The 23,373-nt window shown below is 44.1% G+C and overlaps 2 protein-coding genes across 12 annotated transcripts in view; both read right to left on the bottom strand.

Annotated features, from left to right (window-relative positions):
- Positions 1 to 74: 74 nt before the first annotated feature.
- POMT1 (protein O-mannosyltransferase 1) lies at positions 75 to 13,415 on the bottom strand. Of its 2 annotated transcripts, XM_005013244.6 has the most exons (21): positions 13,259 to 13,415; positions 12,749 to 12,870; positions 11,950 to 12,093; positions 11,556 to 11,662; positions 11,124 to 11,174; positions 10,619 to 10,765; positions 9,599 to 9,710; positions 8,953 to 9,018; positions 8,288 to 8,381; positions 7,665 to 7,820; positions 6,931 to 7,061; positions 6,586 to 6,681; positions 5,152 to 5,244; positions 3,992 to 4,088; positions 3,808 to 3,900; positions 3,189 to 3,309; positions 2,720 to 2,817; positions 2,098 to 2,211; positions 1,458 to 1,584; positions 638 to 815; positions 75 to 411 (listed from the first exon to the last, which is right to left on the bottom strand). In XM_005013244.6, the coding sequence occupies exons 3-21, from the start codon at positions 12,069 to 12,071 to the stop codon at positions 237 to 239; spliced, it is 2,178 nt and encodes a 725-aa protein (XP_005013301.3). In that variant the 5' UTR covers positions 12,072 to 12,093; positions 12,749 to 12,870; positions 13,259 to 13,415; the 3' UTR covers positions 75 to 236. The 2 variants fall into 2 exon arrangements, with proteins under 2 accessions (XP_005013301.3, XP_012949135.3); XM_013093681.5 differs by lacking the exons at positions 12,749 to 12,870; positions 13,259 to 13,415 and adding an exon at positions 12,610 to 12,726.
- A 218-nt stretch (positions 13,416 to 13,633) lies between these two features.
- Positions 13,634 to 23,373, bottom strand: part of PRRC2B (proline rich coiled-coil 2B) — a 49,660-nt gene continuing 39,920 nt past the window's right edge. For 6 of the 10 annotated variants that reach the window (XM_027471078.3, XM_027471082.3, XM_038188133.2 and 3 more), the window contains 6 exons: positions 23,213 to 23,340; positions 21,913 to 22,153; positions 20,297 to 20,473; positions 19,550 to 19,641; positions 18,839 to 18,959; positions 13,634 to 18,408 (listed from right to left, as the gene is read on the bottom strand). In XM_027471078.3, coding sequence (XP_027326879.3) covers positions 18,268 to 18,408; positions 18,839 to 18,959; positions 19,550 to 19,641; positions 20,297 to 20,473; positions 21,913 to 22,153; positions 23,213 to 23,340 — 900 coding nt within the window. In that variant the 3' untranslated portion in view covers positions 13,634 to 18,267. Of the gene's footprint in view, positions 18,409 to 18,838; positions 18,960 to 19,549; positions 19,642 to 19,693; positions 20,032 to 20,296; positions 20,474 to 21,912; positions 22,154 to 23,212; positions 23,341 to 23,373 lie in introns of those variants that run through there. The other 4 variants (XM_027471081.3, XM_027471080.3, XM_038188134.2 and 1 more) reach the window with 3 other exon arrangements.

Below are 23,373 nucleotides of genomic sequence, written 5' to 3' on the forward strand. Positions count from 1 at the left end.
TGATAACTTGCTGTTGACTGAAATCCACACCCTTCAGACCCAGAGGGATGGGGGAAAGAGGGAGCTACTCTTACTATCTGTAAGAGTATTCTTTAATAAAAGATTTTTTTCCTAATTAGATGCAGATTACTAGCACTTATTTGATCAGCCTTTAAAAAAGACTGCAATACTAACAGCAAATTCTTGGCTTTGCATAAAAGGTGTGTTTCCTTGTGCCTGTAACAAGACTGGGAGTGTTACTGTTTTCGGATAAGGATGTTCCAGCTGTCCTTCCAGCGCAAGTCCTTGAGTTCAGCAACAGACAGCGAGGGCTCCCCGTAGGTCACAGGGCTGAATGTGCTGTAGACGAGGTACACTGATGAGAACCAGGCTACGATCAGTGCTCTGAACATGGTCTTGGGAAGCAGCGATCTGGGACGAGAGAAGGAAAGAGCAGTGAAGTTACACCAATGCTAGCTGAATGCTCCGTCCAAAAGGAAGACGTAAATATGGCTTATCTTTTCTAAAGGAAAATGAAAGGGGGAAAAAAAAAACACACACAAAAACTCAAAAACCCACTGGTTTCCTGCAGCAGCTTGCCAAGGTGCCAACCCTGGAGAAAAGACATGCCACTTGTCTATCTGTACAAATAAAATACCTGCAGAGATAATCGCTGAGATGCTGTAATACAATGGGAATCAGGAGAATCTGGAACGTGAGGGCAGGCAAGTAGTGGTACAGGAAAAGCGTCTTCTCCATCAGGAAGAAGGGCAGGTAATTCACAGCCCAGCCTCCAACACAGATCTCCCCAGCTGATACCCACAGCTGCCATGCATCTGCGGGAGACAGGAGAACATCTCTGACTTGGATCATCTCAAAGCACAGGCCCTGGAAATTAAAGTTTCTAAAAGGCCATCCACTTACAATGTGTTTTCTTTTGCCTTGTTTTGTTTTTTAATAGTTTGTGGTAGTATGACTTTTAACTTTACCACACTTAAACTGAAGGGAATGGTTACAATTCTTTTTCCGTGCCTTTATGACATACCCATCAAGACAGAATACTGCCAACATGAAGCAGAATCACAGCATGTCAACAGAATATACCGCCAGAAAGGTCAGCATAGAACTGCCTGGCCACATGGAGGAGATGGAACCTCTGTTGGAAATACTGTATCTAAAATAAATCCCTCCCCATACAGCAAATATTTATTTCTATTATTTTTATATCTAGCACAAAATATCTCAGTAGAAAGTAAATCTGGTGCCTGGAGCTCTTTTACGTCCAGGGAATGACTCAAATGCTATGCTGGCTTTAGGGGGAAAAAGGGGATGCTTTATACTTTTGTGTGTCCCAAATAAAAATGTCAGAGTTAAAGGGCAGGAAAAGGTAATTGCCAAGCACATAGTTGAAAAAAAAAAAGTGGTTTTGGGTCTGTTAAAGTTTAATAGATCAAAAGCCACCCCCAGTGGAGTCAGACCTTCAGGAATGTCATAAATTTTTCTCCTTCGTCGTACCAAGTACCACAGGGACAGACACACATAGATCACAGCAGCAACGTTAGCTGAAGCCCAGGTGAGAACGTTCCCAAGGAGATGGATCTGGGCCTGTTGGATAGAAGATGGTCTAAGCCAGAAGAAGGAATATGCTGCAGTTCTTTTAGGTAAGCTCAAATATTACCTACACGTAGTTGCTAAATTAAACTTCATCTTGTGCCTGGCTAGTAGTCTGATCTTTCCTGGAATGAAGCAAGCAGATAAACTTTGCTGCTTTAAGACTCTTTTGTGAAGTACAGCAGTTAAAATATACTACTGGAGATGAAATCGTCTTCTAAATGGAATTAGTAATGAAAACTATTAAAGTGCAGTTTTCCTTTTTTAAAAAAGTGCAAGATGACATGATTTAATTAAAATAAATCACAGTCATAGCTGTATCACAAGACAAACAAACAAAAAACACGTTCCCACCCCTCAGAAAAAGAATGTTTGCTTTGAAACGTTAAAAATTCTTGGCACAGTACCACCTCCTTGGCTGGAACTGCAACCCTGCTCGCACTCACACATGAACTGAAGCCTGCTTCCTTCACCAGGTTCACATTTTCTCCCACCTCTTGTACTTACACCAGAGGTCGGATGTAGCCAGTAGGCAATATTTGTATCCATTGTGATCCAGTCAAGAGCAGAGGAGCTGTACTTATGCTCCGTGTCTTCATTTTTCAGTGTGAGTATCTTCCACTAGCAAAAAGTAAACAGAAGGCTTTTGGAATTAGAACGATGACCCAGACAGCAGGCATAGATGAACAACTTCAGATTTAAGATGGTAAGTTCCTAACCTGAGATTGGAGAATTATTTTTCATATTTCTTACTGGATATTTATCCATAAAACTGTTTTATTTGTTCTTATATAATGAACTTTTCTTAGTGAATTTCTGAAATGTTAGTAAGGGGCAGCGAGACTAATGACCTTACACAACACAATGCTGCAGTTCAGCTGCAGAGAACTTAGCATGCCCAACTGCTCTTCCTCCCCCCTTTTTTTTTTTTTTTTACACAGTTCTAACAGTAATGACAGTTGTGCTGTCATCTAATGCCCAAGTGCATTCATAATTTATTTGTCTTTTCGGTGAGGAAGCCAAACTACTCTATCAGCAAGGCAGAACCAAGGAATTCTCAGGTTCAGAGTCTGCAGAAAAGCTTTGGTTACTGCAGCAGATGAAAGGATGAAGGGAATAGGAAGTTCACCTGTAATTCTGTGAACTTTGCCATGAAGCTGAGGTTTTTACTTATGTCCATCTGCGTGGGAGAGTGGAGTTCCACTTCCCTCTCTTTTTGCTCTTGGCCTGGAAGAAAACACTATGTCTCAGAAATAACATAACAGCTAGAAACCGAGAAAGGGGAACACCCGTGTGTTATACCCTTAGCTCCTCACACTCCAGGATTTCAGCACTACATCTGGGGGAGCTCTCTAAAGAGACTTGTAAGGATTCTGACATCGGGGTATAATCAAAGCCCACTGAACGGCTGTCTAGACCCACTACTGCGTCTGAGTGTGGACATCCCCATGTCAGTGATCCTGGGAACATCCCCGCTTTGTCTCCAAGGTAATTCCACCAAACTGAGTCCTTCCACCAACGCCCCACTGCAGGAAGCCCTAGCCTTAGTCACAGAAATTAGCTGAACACGAAATTAACAGAACACGGCTGAGACGTACTTTTCCCGTATCTGTGCTCTTCCACATTCCACACCATGCTCTGGTGGTAGCCTTTGGACAGCTTCTCTCCAACCACCTCTAGCTGCCGGTATCCCCACTCAGGTAAAGATGCTCCACTGAGCTGAAAGTGAAAGATGATTTTAAACTTACAGTCGTGCCAATCTGAACCTCAGGCTGGAAGTTCCTAGGCCCTGACTGAGCAGCTGATCACAGCTAGGAAATATGTGAAGAGTCACCATGCAATACCGTTTGAACAAATGCTACAGCCATAAAGTCAGTGATTCTGGCAAGCTTTGAGAAGAGATTCTTCACTGTTCCATCTGCTGTCACGTACTACACGGACTCAGCCCCAATTTCTGAGGCAATATTTAAGGCTCAGTTGTATACAATGGTCACAGCCTTCTCAGAAGCAGGACAGCTCTGCATGCTGTGAAAGAATGAAGCCATGAGTACACTCACCTGAAACACATGCTGCCCTTTCACCATACTGAGCAAGTTTATTGTTTTCTTTATTTGTTTTATGTGGTTTAGGCATTTTGGAGGAGTGTGATCAGTACTTTATGAGATTAGGAATTGCATGGAGGAAAAGCTGTAGGCAAATAAATATAAATCCACTTACCTTTAGCACTGCAGAGGTGTTCACATGAACAAACCTCACTTCTGACAGAATTGTCTTCCACACATCTGTGTCAGACTCCCGATTTACAATTTCCTATGACAGTGAGATGACTTCTGATTAGTATTTTGTCTCAGCTGTTTCTGCTGGAGAACGATGAGCTCCTCCCTTCCCTTTGACTACTCACCACTCTCCAGAGGTTCTGTGCTGGCATGGAGACGTTATAATCAATATAGCAGGAAACTTCTTGGGAGTGGGGGCTAAGAGGGGCAGCAACATCATGCCTGTAAGACAAGAAAAATCAGCATTCACAGATCCTCCAGCACTATTTTCCAAACCTGTTAAAAATAAATTGACCCATAAAGGTAGTGGATTGGCTTAGAGCAGATTCAGTAGTAAAGCAAATAACCCAAGTGAGCCATTCACACAGACTGCACTGTTTACGCGGAAGGAGAACACTCCCTGCTGCTGAGAGCTGCCAGCAGCAGGCACAGAGGAAGCCAATGCAGACAACTGCCATCCTGGGCTGAAGAACAAGCACCGATTGTGACAAACAGAGATGCTGTTCACTTGGGTTTCCAAAAATTAACAGACTAGGTTTGGAAGGGGCATAGCAAAAGCCCAAGCTCAGGATGCCCCCCTTCCTGGTGTGCATGATATTCAAGTACAGGCTGACTCCCTCTGGGCAGCAGTCAGGGCACCATTTCATGCTGCAGCCTCTGCAAAACAGCCAAGAATCTGTGCCAATGAGCCACAGCACAATGAATTCCTGCACATACACATCCTCCTGACTTTCAGAGTGCACCCTATGTGCAGGTGGATGCCACCAAAGTCAGTGGAGCCATTACATGACTTTGCGTTAACAGTCACCCAAAATACTGCCTATTTTGGAGAGGAGGCAGTGAAGGAGGAGAGATGATGGCTCCCCAAGGGCACTCTGTATTTAGAAACCTGAGAATTATCACAAATCGTCAATGAGACTGAATCCACCATTAGCCCTTCTAAAGGCCACCAGTACAGAAGACCAGAAACAGCAAGCAGGCACTGAACGGGGAGTGTTCAGTGACACACACAATTGACTTGACAATCCAATTGTCAAATTAACTGCAGAAAAATAAATAAAGCACAGGGCATCGTTTCCCTGGGGCCCAGGGACTGCCTGTCTAAGTAACCATGTGAGGACCTTCCTAACCCCACCATTTTCAGAATCCACAAATAACAAGGGTGTGTGCAGCGTATCTGAATGCAAGGGTCACTGCACTTCACCCCTGAGCAGTTATTCTGAGACACAACAAAGCAGAACAAGCCACAGGTTTTGGAAGAGCAAAGGATAAGGGAAGGACTCACGTGTTGAGGTACCGAGTCGTGATGCCGTGGACCAGCTGCACGATGTGTCCGTGCCGGACAGGACGGGGTGGGTTACTCACCACCAGCTGCTGCCTGGTGGAGTGACACACAAGAGGAAGTGGTCATGTTCTTCTAAATAATGCAACCTTGTCATGAACAAACCATTAGGTCAAGATGCTGCAGATAGGGATTGACATTCGGGCAGCAAGATGGGAAATCCAGACAATTTGTAGATTGTACCAGAATGGAAAGAAAGCTCATCGTGGCAAAGGCAAGTTAAGGGCAGAATGACTCAGGGGATCAGTGCTGGGATACCGACACCCCAGCCATTCTGTCAGTGGTCAGTCAGGAGCAACTTCAGATTATTCCCACCCAACAGCTGTTTGGTGGCTTCAGTGAGGTCTGACAGGTGTTCTTACTACAGCTGATGGCACTTTTGGCAGGATCACAAGACAGATCAATGACTGCCATTTCCACCATGGAGACCAAGCTCTCATCTTGCTTCTGGACAGGGCTAGTGCATGTTTTGTCCAGGGGGAACACTGCAGTTCACCTAACTGCTGCCTACGCTTTGTTGTTCTATAGAAGAACTTCGCATCCTCCAAGGTTCATGGGAGTCCAGAGCTTGAAGCTAAGAAGATACTGGGTTTCTGTGGATCTCACAAGGAGTCTTGGAGAGTCCCCACATGAAAGGTTTGCATTACGGACAAACTTCCCCAGTGTGGGTATGATTTATAATGGCCTTTTGGTGGGACTGTTTATACAGTTTCTCATAAGAAACCTACAAAAGCAACTTTTTCATCAGTATAAAATGATATCACACAAGGGCTTTTACTGGCAGAACCACAAGAACAAAGAGTCCTGCTCCTCGCTGACAGTTACAATGCCAAAACACTTTAGCACAAACCAAGCCCTCTCAGGCACAGACACCCACTTGGAATCTGTCCTGATGTGGCAGACTCTACAGCTTATCTCACACTTTCACTACAAAGAAATACTGAATCTGCAAAAGTGATTTCTCTTGTCTTCTGAGACCCATTCAAGTTTGATGAAATTCATCAAAACACTCTACTGCCATGGCTCCCACACTTCAAAAAGCCGAACTTCACTTTCATGCAAAGCACCTAAAGAGTTCCATCAGCCTCATGACTCTTTAAAGTTCCCCTTGTGCACAGCACAGCCCATGTTCTGGCAGATGCAGTTCAGACAGAATTTCTGAGTCCTCAATAATGCTTCTAATGTATTGAGAACTGTGCAAATAGGCACCCTTACCAACTCTGCAGCTGACATTACTTGTTCATGATCACAAATGGCCTGTAAATCCATACACAGAGAATACTAACGTCCAGTCCAACCTGTGCCCTATTTAGGTTTTGGAAGTGCATTGAAGCTATGCTTACAGCAGCTTGGCATTTAAATATTTTGCATACTCACATTCCAGGATCTTTGACAATCCACCAGTTGTTCACATCCTTGAAGGGATAGCAGGTCACCTGCTGTTGATGGGAACTGCCTCGGCCATTCTCATACCTTTACAGAAGATTTAAAAAAAAAAACACACGTATGTAGCAGTACGTTTCTGTGCTCAACAGTCACTGCAACACAAACCAGCACCAGATCACTGGTTCCATTCCTACACAGCACAGAGAATCTGTGCATTTCCAGTGTTCTCTGAAGGTTTAAGGAAGCCATTTGCAGGACCCAAACTGAGATACCTGCACTGTCAGATGAAGAACCATACTTTCACCCTAACAGTACAGAACCAACCACATTTCTCACCTGATGGGGTAAGTATTCGTGTGAGAATGGAGCCAACACTGCATGGGCTTGCCTAACACATTCCGGAGAGTGATCTGAGAGCCATAGGCCACCTCTAAGGGCTGACCCTGAGTGATTCGAGCCAGCCCACCCTGAGAAGCATAATGAAAGGGTAAGTGGAAAGAAGCAGAAACAACCCAGAGGCTGCATAAATTCTATTAAGAGTCACTTTTTACTTTAACATAGTTGTATCTTAGTATAATGCCTTCTCATCTGGTGTTATCTAGGAAAATCAATTCTTGAAGCACCGTACTCACCAGAAAGCAAACACATCAAAGCAAGTAACCCCTACAGGGTCTTTGGAAATATCCCTAAAGCCATACTATTTTAAGAGACAGACTAAACACTCTTCTACTCAAAATCATACAATCCTCCTTTAGTTTATAAAGTCTTCACTTAAGAGTTCAGCACTGTATCTACTTCTGTGGAGTTTCCTGTAGGAAAGGACAAACCTACAGCAGAAGACTGGACGTATTGCTCTTGGTTCACTGGAAAAAGCTTTCATCTGCTATTAGGATTTCAGTCGTCATTGCTTCAACTTAAAGCAAGTACTAGAGCAGCAGTAAAATGACATAAAAGGAATAAATGTGCAGGATTACAGGAACGAGAATGCAGACCTTTCTTATAAACGTGAACAAGACAGATCATCCTCCCATCTCCCCTAAAATTTAGTTTCACGACCACGGTTCATTTACCTCTAAGCTAGCTTGGAAAGCACTTGTCATAATCTGGTCATGAGGCCCAGAGCGATACAGCAAAGTCAAGTGAACATAGAAGAAGGACAGGTACATTGCCATGGGGATGATGATGAGGGCCAGTCCCCTAGCTAGAAAATGGCACAGTAAGGAAACCTAAAAAGAACACAGAGAACTCACTAGTTTCATGCTCCACATATTAAAAATCCTAAAAATGCCAGTGCATTTGGTTTGTTTTGTTTGCCTTTTTTTAAGTTTCCCTAACCACCCTCCTTCAGCTGTAACTCTGAGGACAGCTGGATAACTTCAGCTGAGGATTTGAACTGGAGCCAGCAGGAGGTCTGTGAAACACTACAGGTTTTGAGTGAAAAATCACCAAGAGGTGGATAAAAGCAGAAAAGCCAGTCATATATATATATGTTTTTCTTAAACTTAACTCCATCTTCTCCAGCAACTGAGCTGGAGAACTGTTTTATGGCATGAGGGTTTGCAGGCCATGACAAAGAACGTTGGCGCAAAAAACAGCTACAGAGAGCATCGTTATCTGAGGGCTTGCAGGGCATCCAGCTGACTCCTGTTCTGAAAAGTTACACACAATATATTTTGCATGTTGCACCACCTACGTTTGACAAGTTCTGGTTTCCTAACATGTGCCAGAAGTGGAGTCCTGCGATGGCCAAGAGCAGCATATAGGTAAACAGGCCCATATATTTCACTCTGAAACGAGAGCGCATAAAAACTGAACAGGGTTAAAAACTACACAGATTTACTACTATTAACGCATGATGTAAACATTCAAACTTTCTCTTGGAACGGATGCATTTAAGTCCAAAGGCTTAGATTCAAGATAAGTGTGGTACAACAACATAAATAAGCTTCAAGGCTTTAACACCAGATGATGTCATTTATTTGCTCATTGCATTAAATAACTGCAGTGACAGAGAAACCTCTTGATAACAAGGTGGCAGATCACAAAGCACAGGGTCTATAAATTCTGACTTACTGAAGCTTCAGGTAACGATGAGGGAGAGGTGAAATGCTGATGCTTACTTGAAACATAAAGCTATCTCCAAGAAACATGTTTTGCTCTTTCCTGAACCTTCTTATGCCCAGTATTGCTCACTGTGAATTGACATCCTCTCTATAGAAACAGTCTAACTTGTAAAAAGTCATAAAGAGGTCCACTCAGAAAAGCACCAAGAAAGAATCTGGAAAATCTGAAGCCCCACCAATACCTCAGATAGGAGGCAGGAAAGCAGGCAGGACAGACAGACATGCCGTCACTTACCCAACTGCACAAGAACAAGCCACTCCAGTCAACAGAAGCCAAACCCACCAACTTGCAGAGAAGGAACTTAAATAAAAGAACAAAGAAAACAACGTTACGGCAGTTATCTGGGCACATTCTTAGGATCCTGAATTTAGGTAATTTGACTTGAAAAAAGCTCCTCTATTCCTTACTCAGAGGTATCTCATTCTGAACCTCCCAAGCCACAAACTCTCAGCCCTGCCCTACAGGATGTTTTCAAATGTACCTCTCTGTATTTTGAAAAGCAACACTGAACACTACCTGCCTTCTGATACTAAAAATAGAAGAAATGCATTAAGTCACTTGCTGGCCTCTGCTTACAGAAGATTTTATTTCACTAAAGATTACTTTAGTTTAACCTCTGCAAGGATCAGAGAATGAGTGAAATCACAAGAAGAGACAAGGATCTCTAGATTCAGTGCCTGTAATTGGTAACAAAAGAGCATAAATAACCTATTATCCTCAGTGTTTCTGTGGGTAGAAGGAAACTTTACAATATAAGATCTGGGTGGGCAAAGGAGCGCTCCCAGGGGATTTAACTGGATGCTACCAGTTAAAACTGTCACAGTCTGTAACAGAGTCATCACAGGATTACCCAGAATGATGGGAGGCAATCAACCTTTACCTGTGCCTTTGCAAATTGTAGAACTTCAGGTAGGACAAAACCGCAAGTAGGATAAAAAAAATCAGTATGGATTCCAGGAGCATGAACCTTGACTGAGTGATCAAAGAGTTCTCTGTTGGAAAAGAAACAGACAAAATTAGAGAAACTTATCTGTAGGCAAGCGCCAGGTCAGACAATAACATCATTATGCTCGGACCTGCCCCTTCAAGGACAGCCAATTTATGTGCAATTCTACTGGCTATAACAGGGAGGTGTTGGGTTAAAAGAATAAAAACCTTCCAGCAGGAGCAAAGTACGTGGCCAATAACTGTCTCCAAAGACAAAGTGATGGACAAGTAGCAGAGTCTGTCATGAGGCAGATAAAGCTGCTGTGCTTGCCTACAAAGGCAAAGAAGATCAATGCTGGGAGATCCAGACACGTGCTTCTCATGGCAGCAAGAGTAGAGGCAGCGACCCAAGCAGGCATGATGACAAATCTTTAAGAAAAGGAGCTGCAAGGAACTGCTTTGTGCAGGATTCCCCAAACCAGAACCAGAGCAGCAGTTAGCTAGAAGTCTCTCCTAGTTCCTCCAGAGCACTAAAGGGCTGATGAAAGGCTCCTTCCCTTTCAGGCATCTTCCAGCAAAATCTCAGAAAAAAAAAAAAAAAAAAAAACAACAACCAAGATGCACACACACCAGAACAGTGTCAAATGACGGTGCAAAGGCCACAAGCAGTTTGGAGACGAAGAAATTTGATGAGCTCCAACTGTAAGTGAGGTCATCCTGCTGTTATAAACCAGTAAACCTCTAAGGATCAGAGTACAGGACTCCTTGGATGCAAGAAATGTGGGTTCTGCGAGGCTGTTAAGGCTGCCCACTTTGCTCAAATATGAAGGGAACTAACAGTATCTTGTAGAAAGTCTCAGCCCAGAACGGCAGCCACAGAGCTATAAGGATGAGAGAGGCACAGCAGGGACTGACACAGGTCAGGACCATTCTCCCCCTGTACGAAGAGCGGGGTTCCAGGGAATAAACTTACCCAAGAGAATCAGCAGAGCACCTCCAAGCGCGGCACAGTGGGAGAACTGCAGTTCTACCAAGATCTGGTATGCTAAAGGGATACAGAGAGCACCAGCCAGCGCCGGCAGGAGTCGCAAGGACCAAACGGGAACGTTCATGCTATATTCTGAAATCAGAGATAGCAGTTACACACACAGATTTGGAAGATATTAATTGCAGAAAAGCCTGATCAGTACAGAACTCCTTACGACTTTAACTACATTAAACAAGTTGAATTTAATTTCTACTTTTAGTACATTATTGACAGGCTTGTACTGCTTAAACTATTTAAACTGATTTTAAAAGTGTGTGCCATAGAATCATAATGGCTTAAACTTCTGTTAGAGACCAGCATAACGCTACTTTAAGAGGAACTGAAGGAATCACAAATTATTATTTCCACTAATCAGGCAAAAGTAGTCTGCCAGCCGCTGAAATACTGCTTTCTTCCCCAAAAGAATGAGACGATGAAGATCAGTTCTTACCAGCTCCAATCCTGTTCCATAAGAAGTTTCCATCAAATCCTCCTAAGTAACCTGCAGTATAAGCAACAATTCAGAATTTCCAGTGTCCAAACAAGTATAAAAATGGGTGCTAAACTAGTTCTGGAACCATTTCTTAAACACTGGTCATGAAAGCCCCAAAAGAAGATCCAAAAGGATCCTCTTTTGTACTGTTTTGACTGCAGCAGAGCTTGATGAAGAACAGCATGAAGAACATAAACTGGGAACAACAAATTCTCAATGACACAGTGATATATATATATAATCCCTTACTTTCCTCTTTATCCAAAGGACTGGATAACAATGAGGTAACGGATACATGGCTCCATCACTTCCCTAGTCCTCATGCAATAGCCCTGTGACAATACTAAATAAGGGAAATCCTAATTCTCTCAACTTCAGGAGGTGCCCTACCTCCCAAAGCCAGCAGCATATGGCCAAAAGGTGGGCCGCTGTCATCGACGAAGAAGATTCTCTTCATGTAGAGGGAAACGAACTGGCCATAATAAACTTCATCAAAACTGAAACACAAGAGACAGAAACACATTAAGTCCAACTAGAAATATCCTGCTGGCTACAGAGAGATTAGGGAAGGAAACACTGATCCACTGGCAGAAGGCTAAGAATATAAGGAAGCACCATAGCTTTGGCCCCCTTACCTTCCCCTCAGGGGTTTCTATTAGGGAGACATTATCACTTTACACACAGAGACTGACAGATCAGCTCTGCTCTGCCACTCCTGCATTCTTACTCACAAATACTTAAAAAAGTTGCATTGGTCAAGTAGGAAGCAGACTGTTTTACTCACACCACAGCACGGGGATAGGAAAGCCCCCAGAGACGGCTTATTAACCCCATCACAGTCAGCACCACAAGGTTCACATTTATCTCCGCAGTAACCACAACTGGGTTCTTCAGAAATCCCAACATCCTGTCCAAGGTCTGTCCAAACCTTCAAGGACAAGCAGAGAAGCACAGCAGTCACCATTTCACTCAAAACCTGGTTGACAACCAGCATGCACGACTCTGCTCCTAGCAGCTCATGGCAACTGATCTTCTGAAGTTCTTTTTTCCACAATTATGTGTTTTCTGTTATATCTACAGTAGTAACTTTGAAAACAAAGTTACTAAACTACTGTCTGCCCACACACACCTAACTTTTCACTTGTCCTACTTCTACATTCATATAGTTTTCTGTCATCAACAGTAAGCTGGAAATTTTGCATATTCCTACATTGCTTTTGCAGAAACACAAGAGATTAACTCAAACCTATACTCTGCTGTTTGTGCTAGGCAAAACTTCATGCCCACCAATGTTACTGAGAGGCAAGCCACATGCTCAGACACCAGACTGCTTGGGTAACTTTAAAAAGAAAATAAATGGTTACTTCTTTACAAATTGAGTGTACTTGTTTGGTGGGTGGGGAGATGAGCCCACAAACATCCTCTAGCTAAAAAAGCAGGCTACCTGAGGGTGCTGCAGGAGTGTAGCACAGCCTAGTGGGGGAGCGCTGCAGGGCGCAGGAGGGAACTGTTGTATGGGCAGAACTGCTGGAAGCGAGGTGTGCTGTCAGGAACTGTAAGGAAGCAGTGCTGCACCTTCTCACCTTACTGTCACCGCACGTTACTGGAACGAATCCTGCATGGCTTTGGTGGGGGGGCCAACAAAGCAGGACGTGAGCACATCGCCACCACCAGATGCGGTGCCACTGTCCTGGCTCCTCGCTGCCTACAAAACACAAGCGCTGGTCAGCTCTGCATCGCCCTGGGGAGCAGCGAGAAGCCCCCTGCCCGCCCCTGGACAAGGGCAGGCCCTGGCACCCCAAAGACCCTCTGATGGGGACACCCCCGCTCTGGGCCAGTTCCCTGCCCCCCGCAGGAGCACAGCACCGTCCCCAGCAGGCCCCTGCACCTCCCGCTGCCCTGTGAGGGGTGCTGCCCTGTGACTGAGGGGGCAGCGGGCCCTAGGCCTCGCCCTCCCCCCCTTGAGCGAACGGGACCCCTGACCCCACACGCAGCCCTTGAGCTCTATGGGGCCAACGGGACCCAGCCTCGAGCCGTGAGGACCGGGGCCACTGCCCCCTCCAGGCATCGCCCCCAGCCCCCCCGAGCCTTACGGAGCTGTGGGGGCGGCAGGAGCCCGGCCCCCGGCCCCAAGGGGAGGCGGCGGCGGCACCGGGAGCCGGGCCCGAGGAGATGACTCCCCCCTTCCCCGGCCCCTCCTCCACACCTAAGGGGCGGTGCCGCGCCGCCGGATGTGACGTCAGACGCAGCAGGAAGGCGGCCGGGCGCGTTGCCATGGCAACGGCTGCCCACGGGGAAGGGACCGCACTGTCATGGCGGCTCTTCGCTGGGTCCTGGCAGGGTACAAGCACGCCGGGACACGGCGCTGGGTCCTGGCAGGGCTACGTAGTTTTCTTTAAAAAATCTTAAAAATAACCCCGTTTGCCTTAAAACCTTTAACTAAAAGAACGAGAGGAAGGCCTTAAGAATTTGAGAAAAGCATAACCTGCTTTATTTTTTTTTTAATTTTTTTATTTAAATAAGGAGAATTCTTTCATATGGAAAGAGCTAATACAATCACATATTTGAAAGGAGAAACAATAGGTACTGAAACGAGGAAAAAGGGCAATAAAGAGTGTGCCGCAACTGGCCTGGTGATGCCGTGATTCGAGTTCCGGTCCAAGTAAAAGTTTCCAAAAAATATAAACAGGTTGCACGTTACACAATTATCCATCGTCTGCCCTTTCAAATATCTGGTCTACATGAAAAGACAAAGAGAGGAAAGGCCAAAAAAGATTTACTATACAGGTCATGAGGTTAAAAGCTGTAAGGAGTACAATATCCCCTTGAGAAACAACAAATGCAATTTATACAGAACCAGAGGAAGGATTCCAGCTAAGGACGACGCCTTGAGACATGCTAAGGGGGGAGCGCCTCGCTGCTGCTGCTGTGATTCCAGGGTCACGGGGGCGGCCGCAGCCCTCCTGAGCTGGCGGGGACACAGCAAACACAAGTGGGTGCCTGCAGCCGCTAGGAAAATGTGGTGGTCTTTGGATCAAAACAACAATAAAACAAATAAACGCAGGTGGATCGCTGCTGTCGCATCACAGGCAGCAGTCTGCTTCAGCAAAATTCTCGTTTCCTACTGCCGGGCCACAACCAAGTATCCCGATGCCTGTTGTAAGGTAATTCTTACAAGTGCATCTCTCTTGTAAGGAAACCAGGCTGCTGTACATCGAAAATAACCCACGCTACAAGGAATTAACCTGTGCTTAACTAGCCAGAAGCAAAACAGAAGGTTAACAAAACGCAACAGAACAAGACCTTCGCATGCAGTGGTGCTCGCTTCAAAGTGAATATAGTAGCCTGCCAGAAGGTGAGACATAGCAAAAATGCTAAGCTCGTTTTTTCATATATATCTATAAATACACAGGAACCACAGGGCAGCTTGTAGCTTTGCAGCATTCTTGCAAGGAAACTGTTAAATGGAGTGCCTCTCTGCATGAGCACGAACACATGTGGAGTTCAATGGGCTGCAAACACATTCAGAGGGACTGACTACTGACTGTAGAGCTGTCACCTGGCAGAGCCAGGAGTGAATTATGAGAGATCAACAATACCTGTTTCACTGGTGACTGTGCTGCTTACACCTCTGATTTGCTTTTTTCCCCTAACCTGTTTTTTTTTTCCTCTCTCAAGAGCCAAAAGCAGGCTGAGCTGAGAGGAAAGCAGCACTGAACGCAGCTGCTAGGCCGTGAATCACTGCATACAGAGCTGGTTACGCATGTGCTTCAGGCCTTCATCTGCACAAAAAGCAGTAAAGTCAGTCTCTGAATATTTCTGCCTCACCCATTTTTGCTGAAAATATGGATCCTACCTCTCCCTCCCACTGCACACTGCACCCTTCCAGCAGGAGCCTGCAATTTAGTACCAGATTTCCAGTAAAAGCAAAAGCAACTCGCAAAGGAATAAATCATCAGGACCCTACCCTTCAGCAATATAGATGGCAAGCAGAAGTATCCCCCTATAAACCATCTCAACATTCAGTACATCTCCATCCTCCTCTTCCCCAAGCTGACCTTTTAATCAGTGCACCAGCACCCCTGCATTTCTGCACGTTGAGGATCAGAGACCTTCCTTGCGACTTGAGAGCACTGCAAAATGCAGTAACCTCAAGCTAGCTTTAAAGAAAAACAAATGCCAGAGAAGGATATTGCACCTTAGAAATTTGGGCTCTAAAACTGCTTTCCAACACACAAAACTCCATTAAGTGAAAGAGCGTCTTGCCAACTGCAGCTGACAGTCACGCAAAGGAGAGGAATGGAATGAAGCTCACATGCATTTCTTGGCCTTTCCTGCACAGAATAATTCAGACATAATATATAAATAGAGCAGTGAAACAATTACTTTTTCACCTAGACCTACAACATCAAATACGTATAAATAAATTCTAGTGTTTTATTCTGTTGGGGGAAAGATGGGGGGAGTTAGAAAGAAGGGTGACCTTTTTCAACAGGAAGTATCGTAGTTCTGATGGCATTTACACCAGAGGGACTGCAATATCTTGCATCTATCAATAACCCAGTTTCTCCAACACATTTGACCATTTTAAAGTCATATAGGTGGGAGGAAAGAGGTTAGTGTCTTTGTAAAGCTTAAGTAGTGTGTTTAGGGTAGGAAAGAGATGAGAAGAAGGGAGCCTGGATAAGTCTCTTTAGCCATTACAGTTAGATTCTGAGCTGATATTAGCTAGGGCCAGCTGGGCAGGAGGATAATAAAAAAAAAAGAATTAAAGACAATTCTGTTGTTCATGATATTCCAAGGAAGAAAATAAAAAAGGGGGGTGGGATGACTTACTAGTGGAGCAATCTTTGGAAAATGTCGGGAGCAGGACTAGCAGATGAGGAAGCAGGTCTGGGAGATGTTTGAAAGCTAAGGAAATATTTGTCGCTTAATCTCAAACCCTGTACTCTAGGGAGGTACTCTGGCACACACTGCTCTGAAGTTAAAAATCCATAAAACATGAGGAACAAAAAAAGAGCTCTTACTTTTATTTAAAAGTACCATCCTATCCCTTTCCCTTCAGGTTCTCTGCCACAGTCAACGGGGACACCTGTGGAGAGGGAACATACTATTTCTAAGTTAGTTTAGGTTTCTAAGCTCTTTTTAAAGCTACTGTATAAAATTCTTATTTATACCTAGCTTAAAACTTCAAATGCATCCCTAGAAAGTTATGAAGGATCTTTCCAAGAAAGGGGGAAAAAAGCAACAAGAAAAGAAACAAGAACACCTTTCAGATCCCTTCCCAAATACATTCTTTGTTCAAAATATCTTCTTTGGAACCACCAACAAATGACTTGCTGCCATCTAGCAGATGCTGACGGCACAACCAGTTAGCAAGCTATCACCTACTGTGGAAATGAAGTTTTCTTTCCATCATTTCAGAGTGACCAGCCTACTTCACATTTTGAAAGAGCTAAACAACACAAACCAGGTTAGCTGAAAGTAGCTGATACTTAAGACTACAATCAGCTGAAGGACTCCAAGCACCTTCAGGAACTTGCAAGTCCATCCTAAAATCTACATACACACGCGCACACACACGCAGCACACAAACCGAAAACCAAATAACCGAAGAAATAAAAACCCAACCCACTCCCACCGGGACCCTCCTTTCATATACCATCAAATACTGGTGAGGAAGTGTAAGGTTGTGACACCGTGTATGTGCTATATGCAATTACATCAAAACTAAAGAACCCTTTGCTGTTCACCTGGGGAAGGAGATCAAAAGGATGATTCCAAACTGGCTCTGTAACCATGCGCTTCCAACCGAAAAAAGGAGGTTCCAAGTGTGCTAAAAAGGCTGCCTTGCAGAGGGGCTCCCTTACTAATGCGTTTCTATGCAAATTTTACAAGAGGCCATGACAGGAACAGAAAGACCGACTAAGGGAAGAGGGAGAAGAACAAAGCTTAGGAGAGCAGCCCCAAGGGATGAGCTCAATATAGAACAAGTCTCAGGAGACACGAAGAATTAGAGCGGCCAAGGTAGGGAGCATAAGAGAGCATCACAACTACAAAAAGTAGTCCAAACAAACCCGTTGGTGCTAGCCAACTCTTCTGACCCATGTGCGATGAGGAGATTTCGCTTAGAAGATTTTACATTTTGTAAATCCATGATTTACATTTCACTGCGTGTTTGGCAGTCACTAAAACAAAATCTGAAACAAAAAAACAGATCCAGAGGAGCTTGCAACAGAAATTTTGGTGCTTTTCCTTAAAACGAAAATGCCACATTTTGTTGTGCACAAGGCACCCCAAAGCTACAGTTAAAGTGGTGCAAGTTTCAAGATGAATGTACTGACTTACTATATACCTTCAGTACAGATTTCTAATGCAAGCACTGCTTCTAGCTTAAAACAAAAATACTGAAAAATTAATGAATGCCATAACTGTCCTGTGTTTTCTTTTTTTTTTTGTTTTGTTTTTCCACTTAATCTGAAAGGTTAGATCATCTGGGAAAAAAACACTTAAGCCAACTCAGTTTAGGAGTCTTGATTCTAAGCATAGCACAGAACCATGTATAAAAACTAGGGAGGGTTCTGTCAGAACATAATTTTAGTTAAACGGACTTATTTTCTGGAAGGAATGGGGAAAGCAGAAAGAAGGGGGGGAAAAAGTGATAGAACATATAAAAGTTCTGCTATAAACAAGGATATAGCTTCTTTTTTTCTCTGTAAAAACCTCAGCTGCCTTTAAAATGAAAAACCTCAAACTAACCCCTCTCCCCCAGTTGCCACTCTGCTTAGACAGAAGTAGGGAAGGAGAAGGATGGGCTTTGCCAAGTGAGCTATCACAGCTACCTGTGCATGGGGCAAAAAAAAAAAAAATAAGAAAAGGCTCGAGCCACTTAAAAGTCACACGGTTGGTTTGTTTTAAAGCAAGCAGGTCAATGTCATATCCACTGTTTCAAACTGCTTTGTTGGAAGAGGGACTCGGATGATGTCGCTGTAGTCAGTCAGTGTGGGGCGGGGAGTAGGTCTGGTGAAGTTTTCAGGAGATCCAGTGGGGTCCAGTCTTAGCTACAGTGCCTCTCAGGACCAGCTGGGCATCAGAGGTGCTCCTAGGCCTTGCTTTCCTCCACTTTTACTGCCTGAGGTTTGATCGCTCCTGTGCGCACTGGCTTCATCTGGTTTGTGGATGCTGTTTCTTGCAGCTTTACTGCTCCCAGATTGGCTTTATTTTCATCCACCCGCTGCTTTGCCTTTTAATACACAGAAAGGAGGCATTAGAGAGCACAGATATTTGTACGCAGATACAAAAACCAACCGTGACCATCACTCGTGCAAGTCATCAAATTTGCTCCAAAATTCAGGTATTATCTCTGTTCTGTTACTCAGTTTTCCCTAAAACACCTTATACATAAGGGTCTTGAAGAGCCCATAAAAACTCAATGGCAAAAAACATAAGCACCATAGGACAGGTGATCCCCTACTCCTGATCTCCGATCACACAGCGTTACTCACGGGCTCGGTACAGTCCCCACCCACCCATCATCCACTCTCTTGCCCTCCCTGCAGGAAAAACAACTTCCACGTAGAGCTTTACTACACTGCCACCCCTCTGGAGGACAAGGCCCCAGTGTGACACTAGAAGCACAGACGCTGTGGGGTCACAGTGCTGACATACACTACCTGTTGTACATAGTGTCCTTGCACCGAGCCCATACTAACTGCTGGTCCAGACGGCTTCCCATTTGGGCTGGCAGAGCTAGGCCTGGAAATCGAAGAGTCGACAATATTCATGGAGTAAATTCTACAATGGAACAAGAACCTTATTCATGTGTGAAAGAAAACAGGACTGTAGAAAGCAGCAGTAGACAGGGCATGAGTCTGTACTGTGCAGATCAACGAGCTCCCCAGCCCAAAAGACAACACATGGATTGGTTAGAGGTTAAAAAAATAAATAAACTGCAAGTCCCCAAATTCTCAGTGACCTGAAGGTTTGGAATGTCTACGCATTAGCATCTCACATCTTGAGAAGATGAGACCATGCTGGAACTAAAACATTTAGGCAGTGTTCCCCAATTTTCTACCTTAACAAGGAACCAAAAAAAAAAAAAAAAAAAAACACAATTCCAATTTGCCTTTAAGACATGAAAAACAGCTTTATGCACTTCCCACAAGCACAAATGACCAAGTCAGAGACATCTTGGGCTCTACTCAAAACTGAAAGCCACAATCATACAACTTAATACAAGGATTTGGACTACAGTAAGCACATTCTACACAAGAAAATCCAAGTAGATCTTAAAGAGCACTGATGTATGCACCACGTCTCTGCAAATGGGGAACACTACCACTTCCCTGTTCTGACTACAGAGGCTAAATTCCGTCAGCATTTACCTGTATGCATGTGGTGATGGTACAGACCCTCCGGAGGACATGTTCTGTTTACCGTCAGAAAAATGAAACCCTTTCATCTCCATTTGGGAGGACTACAGAGGAAAATGAGTGAGAGAACATCATCTTTGCATCCACAGTAATGGATATGACTTCATATGAACATATAAACCAAGTTTTTGCCCTTCTACCCATCATTCCCATTAAAAGAAACATTTTTCAGGTGAAGTAAATGAGGCTTGTAAGTGAAATGATCCGCTTGTATTAAATCAACAAGCCAGGAGCACAAGCAAACACTGAACCTGGAAGTTAACTGCTGTGCTTTCTTTCCCCTGGAGTAGAAAAACTTATGATACAAATCCATCAAACCAGACATGACATTAATATACCTACTCAAATGGACAAGCTTCACAACAGTGTGAAATATCTGGGCAGTATTCCAACTGTGTCTGGAGCTCACCACCCCTCAAGCACTCTGGGGAAACCTGTGTAAACATGTAATAAAACTGGAGACTCCAAACTGGATCAAGGCAGGATGGGGCTCCCTGGAAACAGAATGATGGCCAGCAGCAAAACCTAGGAGGCTGCTGACCTGTGCTTTTGAGATGAGAAGGAAAGGGCTCCATTTTTACATCAAGCCTTGGCTTTGATACTTAAAGATCCCCTTTAACAAGCAAGATCAAAGAGCAAAACTTCAGTGCAAAAGGGGTTAATGAACGCCAAGATGAGCATGCAGGAGTTAATCCTTACCTCCCTGCTGGTAGCAAGAACTGAAGGCTGCGATCCAGGAGGGAGAATTCTTCGGGGAGCTCCTACAGGCAGGTTTTGCCCCTGAGGAAGCTGGATGGACTGCGGTAGAATCAGGGGCTGCTGGCCAGAGCCATAGCGGGGCAGAGGAAGCTGGGAGCCAGGCACAGGCATTGTTAACTGTGTGATAAGGACATGTAGTTACTTAATGGCAGCAGTGGTGTTGGGTTTGACACACCCTCTCCCAATACCCTGAAAGCACAGCACTGCTAAAAGCAATCTCACTAACGGTGCAGTCTGGCACAGAGTAAATGCAAATTAATGTAACAGAGCAAATTTCACGCTGAAATGCATGTGCGGGTAGTGTTGCCAACACCCTACCAGCTGGGTTTTTAACATAGCATTGATTTAACATAACTGTGCTCAGCCACAGGGCTCCTCTCCTTGCCTAGAACCTACATCCCGTTCTTCAGGCTTCCTCATGGTCTCTGCATGGCTGATTTTTCTCTTGATCCCACAGCAGCATCAGACAGCTCAGTCAGTGTCAGACACCGTTTGCAGCTTTAGTACCTAAATCAGGAATTGTGTTCTACTTTCATGCCAAAATGTTTTGGGGAGTGGAACTCTAGAGCAAGTAACGGTTACCTCTCTATGTTCTGCAATGAATTTCAAACCAATTATGGCAACAATTAATCCTAATTTACAAGAAGCAGCTCATGATTCAACAGTCTCCTTTCTCTTTATTTTTTTCCTTCATTCCTCACAACTGTTGGATTTGGGAGGTTCTATGACACCACTTTGTGACAAAAATAATAAAATTTAAGGCTAAATTTACCCAGTGATCCAAGCATAAGAGATCAGGTTATTATGGATAAAGCATTTACTCAAATATTTAATTTGGCAGTGTTCTCTGTATTTTCCTCAGCTGAATTACTTTCAGAATTAACTGTTTTTAAGTCAGTCACAACACAGAAAACCCTGTTTAAGTAAAAAAATCAATGATCAAAATCAGAACACATTTATCCACGAACACAGCTATGCTCACAAAAGGGATTCAGTGTCTTTTTCTGAATGGTGTTTTACAAAAGCTTTGTACCCTACACCAAGGCACACAGTAAAAGTCTTGTTAAGATGCTGCCAAACAGATCAACAGAAATTAAGACCACCTGGATTCCAAATGAACTGAGAAAATACATGAGCTTTAATTAAAACATTAATTACTCTGAAAGCTATGTTAAATCTGAGAGATGGGAATTTGGCTCTTGAAAGTGGTACTTTTAGGACAACTATCACATCATGACCTCCTACCCAGGAAGTACTGTAAGGTTTGATTCTGCATGAAACGTTCATCTTGCGGCCAAAGACATCCAAGTCAGAAAAAACAAACGGGCATCTCAGCAGGGACAGACGAGTAATCAGCAAGAATCACATTAAATAAAGGTGCTACATGTTTGAAACAATGGCTCAGTGACTCACAGAAGAGTCTCTTGGGGAAGCCTTTTGTCCTTACAGAGAGCTTATCCCACAGAAACACATGACTAAGCACAAATATCCAATCCAGTCCCAGAAACACATGGAACCCTGCACAACCGAGTGGCTTGAAAAGTCCTGCTCCTAACCTGTGTAAGCTGAGAGTCCATCATCTGGGAGGCTCCCATCCCAGCTGCCTGGTTTATCTGGCCTTCGTAAACCAGTGCCTGGCTTCCGTTCATGGGCTGATAGGGGGACCCAGACTGGGTTTTCACCACCTCCAAGGGCTGCATGCCTGGGAAGGCGGAATACGGAGCCTTCAGAGCAGTGCCTCCTGTCAGGACCATCGTGCTGGGCTGAGACAGACTGGGGTGCATGTACACCTGAGACCTGGGGAAGAAAAACATGCTTAAGTCGCTAGGCAGAAAACCTTTGGAGACTGTACACACATACCACTATCAAGATAGATGTGGCTTGCAAGTAGATCTCAGAGTATCTACCGAATTGATAGCTTAGAACTAAGATGCAGTCTCTTTTACATACAGGATTTTTCTTTTACTTCCACTTTTAAGCCCTTACAACCACATCCTTGTGTTGCAGGAACATTCAACAGAATGACAGCATGTCCCATCCAAAATTTATATACTAATGTTCTGCACAATATGCTCTGGATTAGCAGTAAGGAGAGGATCCAAGTTACCAGAAGTCTGTAGCAGTTTTGCAAAGTAGAAATCAGAAATTAAAGATTCAGCCAGCTCTAGCAATTTATTTTTTTAAATCTCCATGTCTAGTTTTGAGGCCTCAAAGTACCATTCTGACCACTTGCTCTCATCTTAGGCAGAATGATTCTCACAGCCAGCCCAACTCTGAAGAGGACGTCTCATTCCTTCACTTCTAGTAAGCAGTTCTTTTGGCCAAGTACTCTCGATGTTTCTTACATTAGTTTGATTTCTAATTTGAATCTTACTATTTTTTCCCCAAAGAGCAAACATTCACTCTGTTCTCGTCTTGCAGTTTTTATCTAATAAAAAATGTTATGTAATGCCCTTATGCAGGTACTCAGCTCTGATCAAGCCATCTCTTAGCACAGTCATAAACCAAATCCAGTAAGCAGCAGGCTCTGAATTTCTCATTAAAAAAATTGTATTCCAACCCACAAACCTCCTCTTTCTGCATCTTCCTCAGGATTTGCCTCCCCCTTTGAGGCATTACAACTAAATACAATTTTTCTTTGCCACTGTCTTACAAAGAAGCATGCTACAAAGAGCCCTTATGTACCCTGATATCCTTGTTCTCCACCCCAATGCTTCCCAGCACTGTTACTATGAAATAGAAACAAGATGTCAAAGGAGGAAGAGGAGAGGAGTACAGAGTATCTGACCAATCTACTTCTCCATAAGCAACAGACGAGTTAAGGCCACAAGGAAATGAAAAACTGGAAGCAGTTACCTGAAGGGCTGTATGGAGCTGTACATCTCCTGGGACTGGGAAACAGGCAGACCACCCCTCAGGCCAAGCTGAGCTTGGGCCTGTAAGGATGTGTGGAGGGAAATGGGAATCTGTTGAGCAGCAGCAGCCTGCAGGAGAAATTAAGATGACTGAGAGGTATG

This window comes from Anas platyrhynchos, chromosome 18 (assembly GCF_047663525.1).
Source record: "Anas platyrhynchos isolate ZD024472 breed Pekin duck chromosome 18, IASCAAS_PekinDuck_T2T, whole genome shotgun sequence".
Classification (NCBI taxonomy): domain Eukaryota; kingdom Metazoa; phylum Chordata; class Aves; order Anseriformes; family Anatidae; genus Anas; species Anas platyrhynchos.

Bases quoted from the DNA above. Each gene is read 5' to 3' on its own strand.
- POMT1 (XM_005013244.6), bottom strand. From the start codon at position 12,071: ATGTTGGGATTTCTGAAGAACCCAGTTGTGGTTACTGCGGAGATAAAT. The intron at 9,711-10,618 runs GTAAGTTTATTC...CTTTTCCAACAG, and splicing joins TGCTCTGCTGATTCTCTTGG to AGAACTCTTTGATCACTCAG. The intron at 9,019-9,598 runs GTAAAGGTTGAT...CTTTTATTTAAG, and splicing joins TACAATTTGCAAAGGCACAG to TTCCTTCTCTGCAAGTTGGT.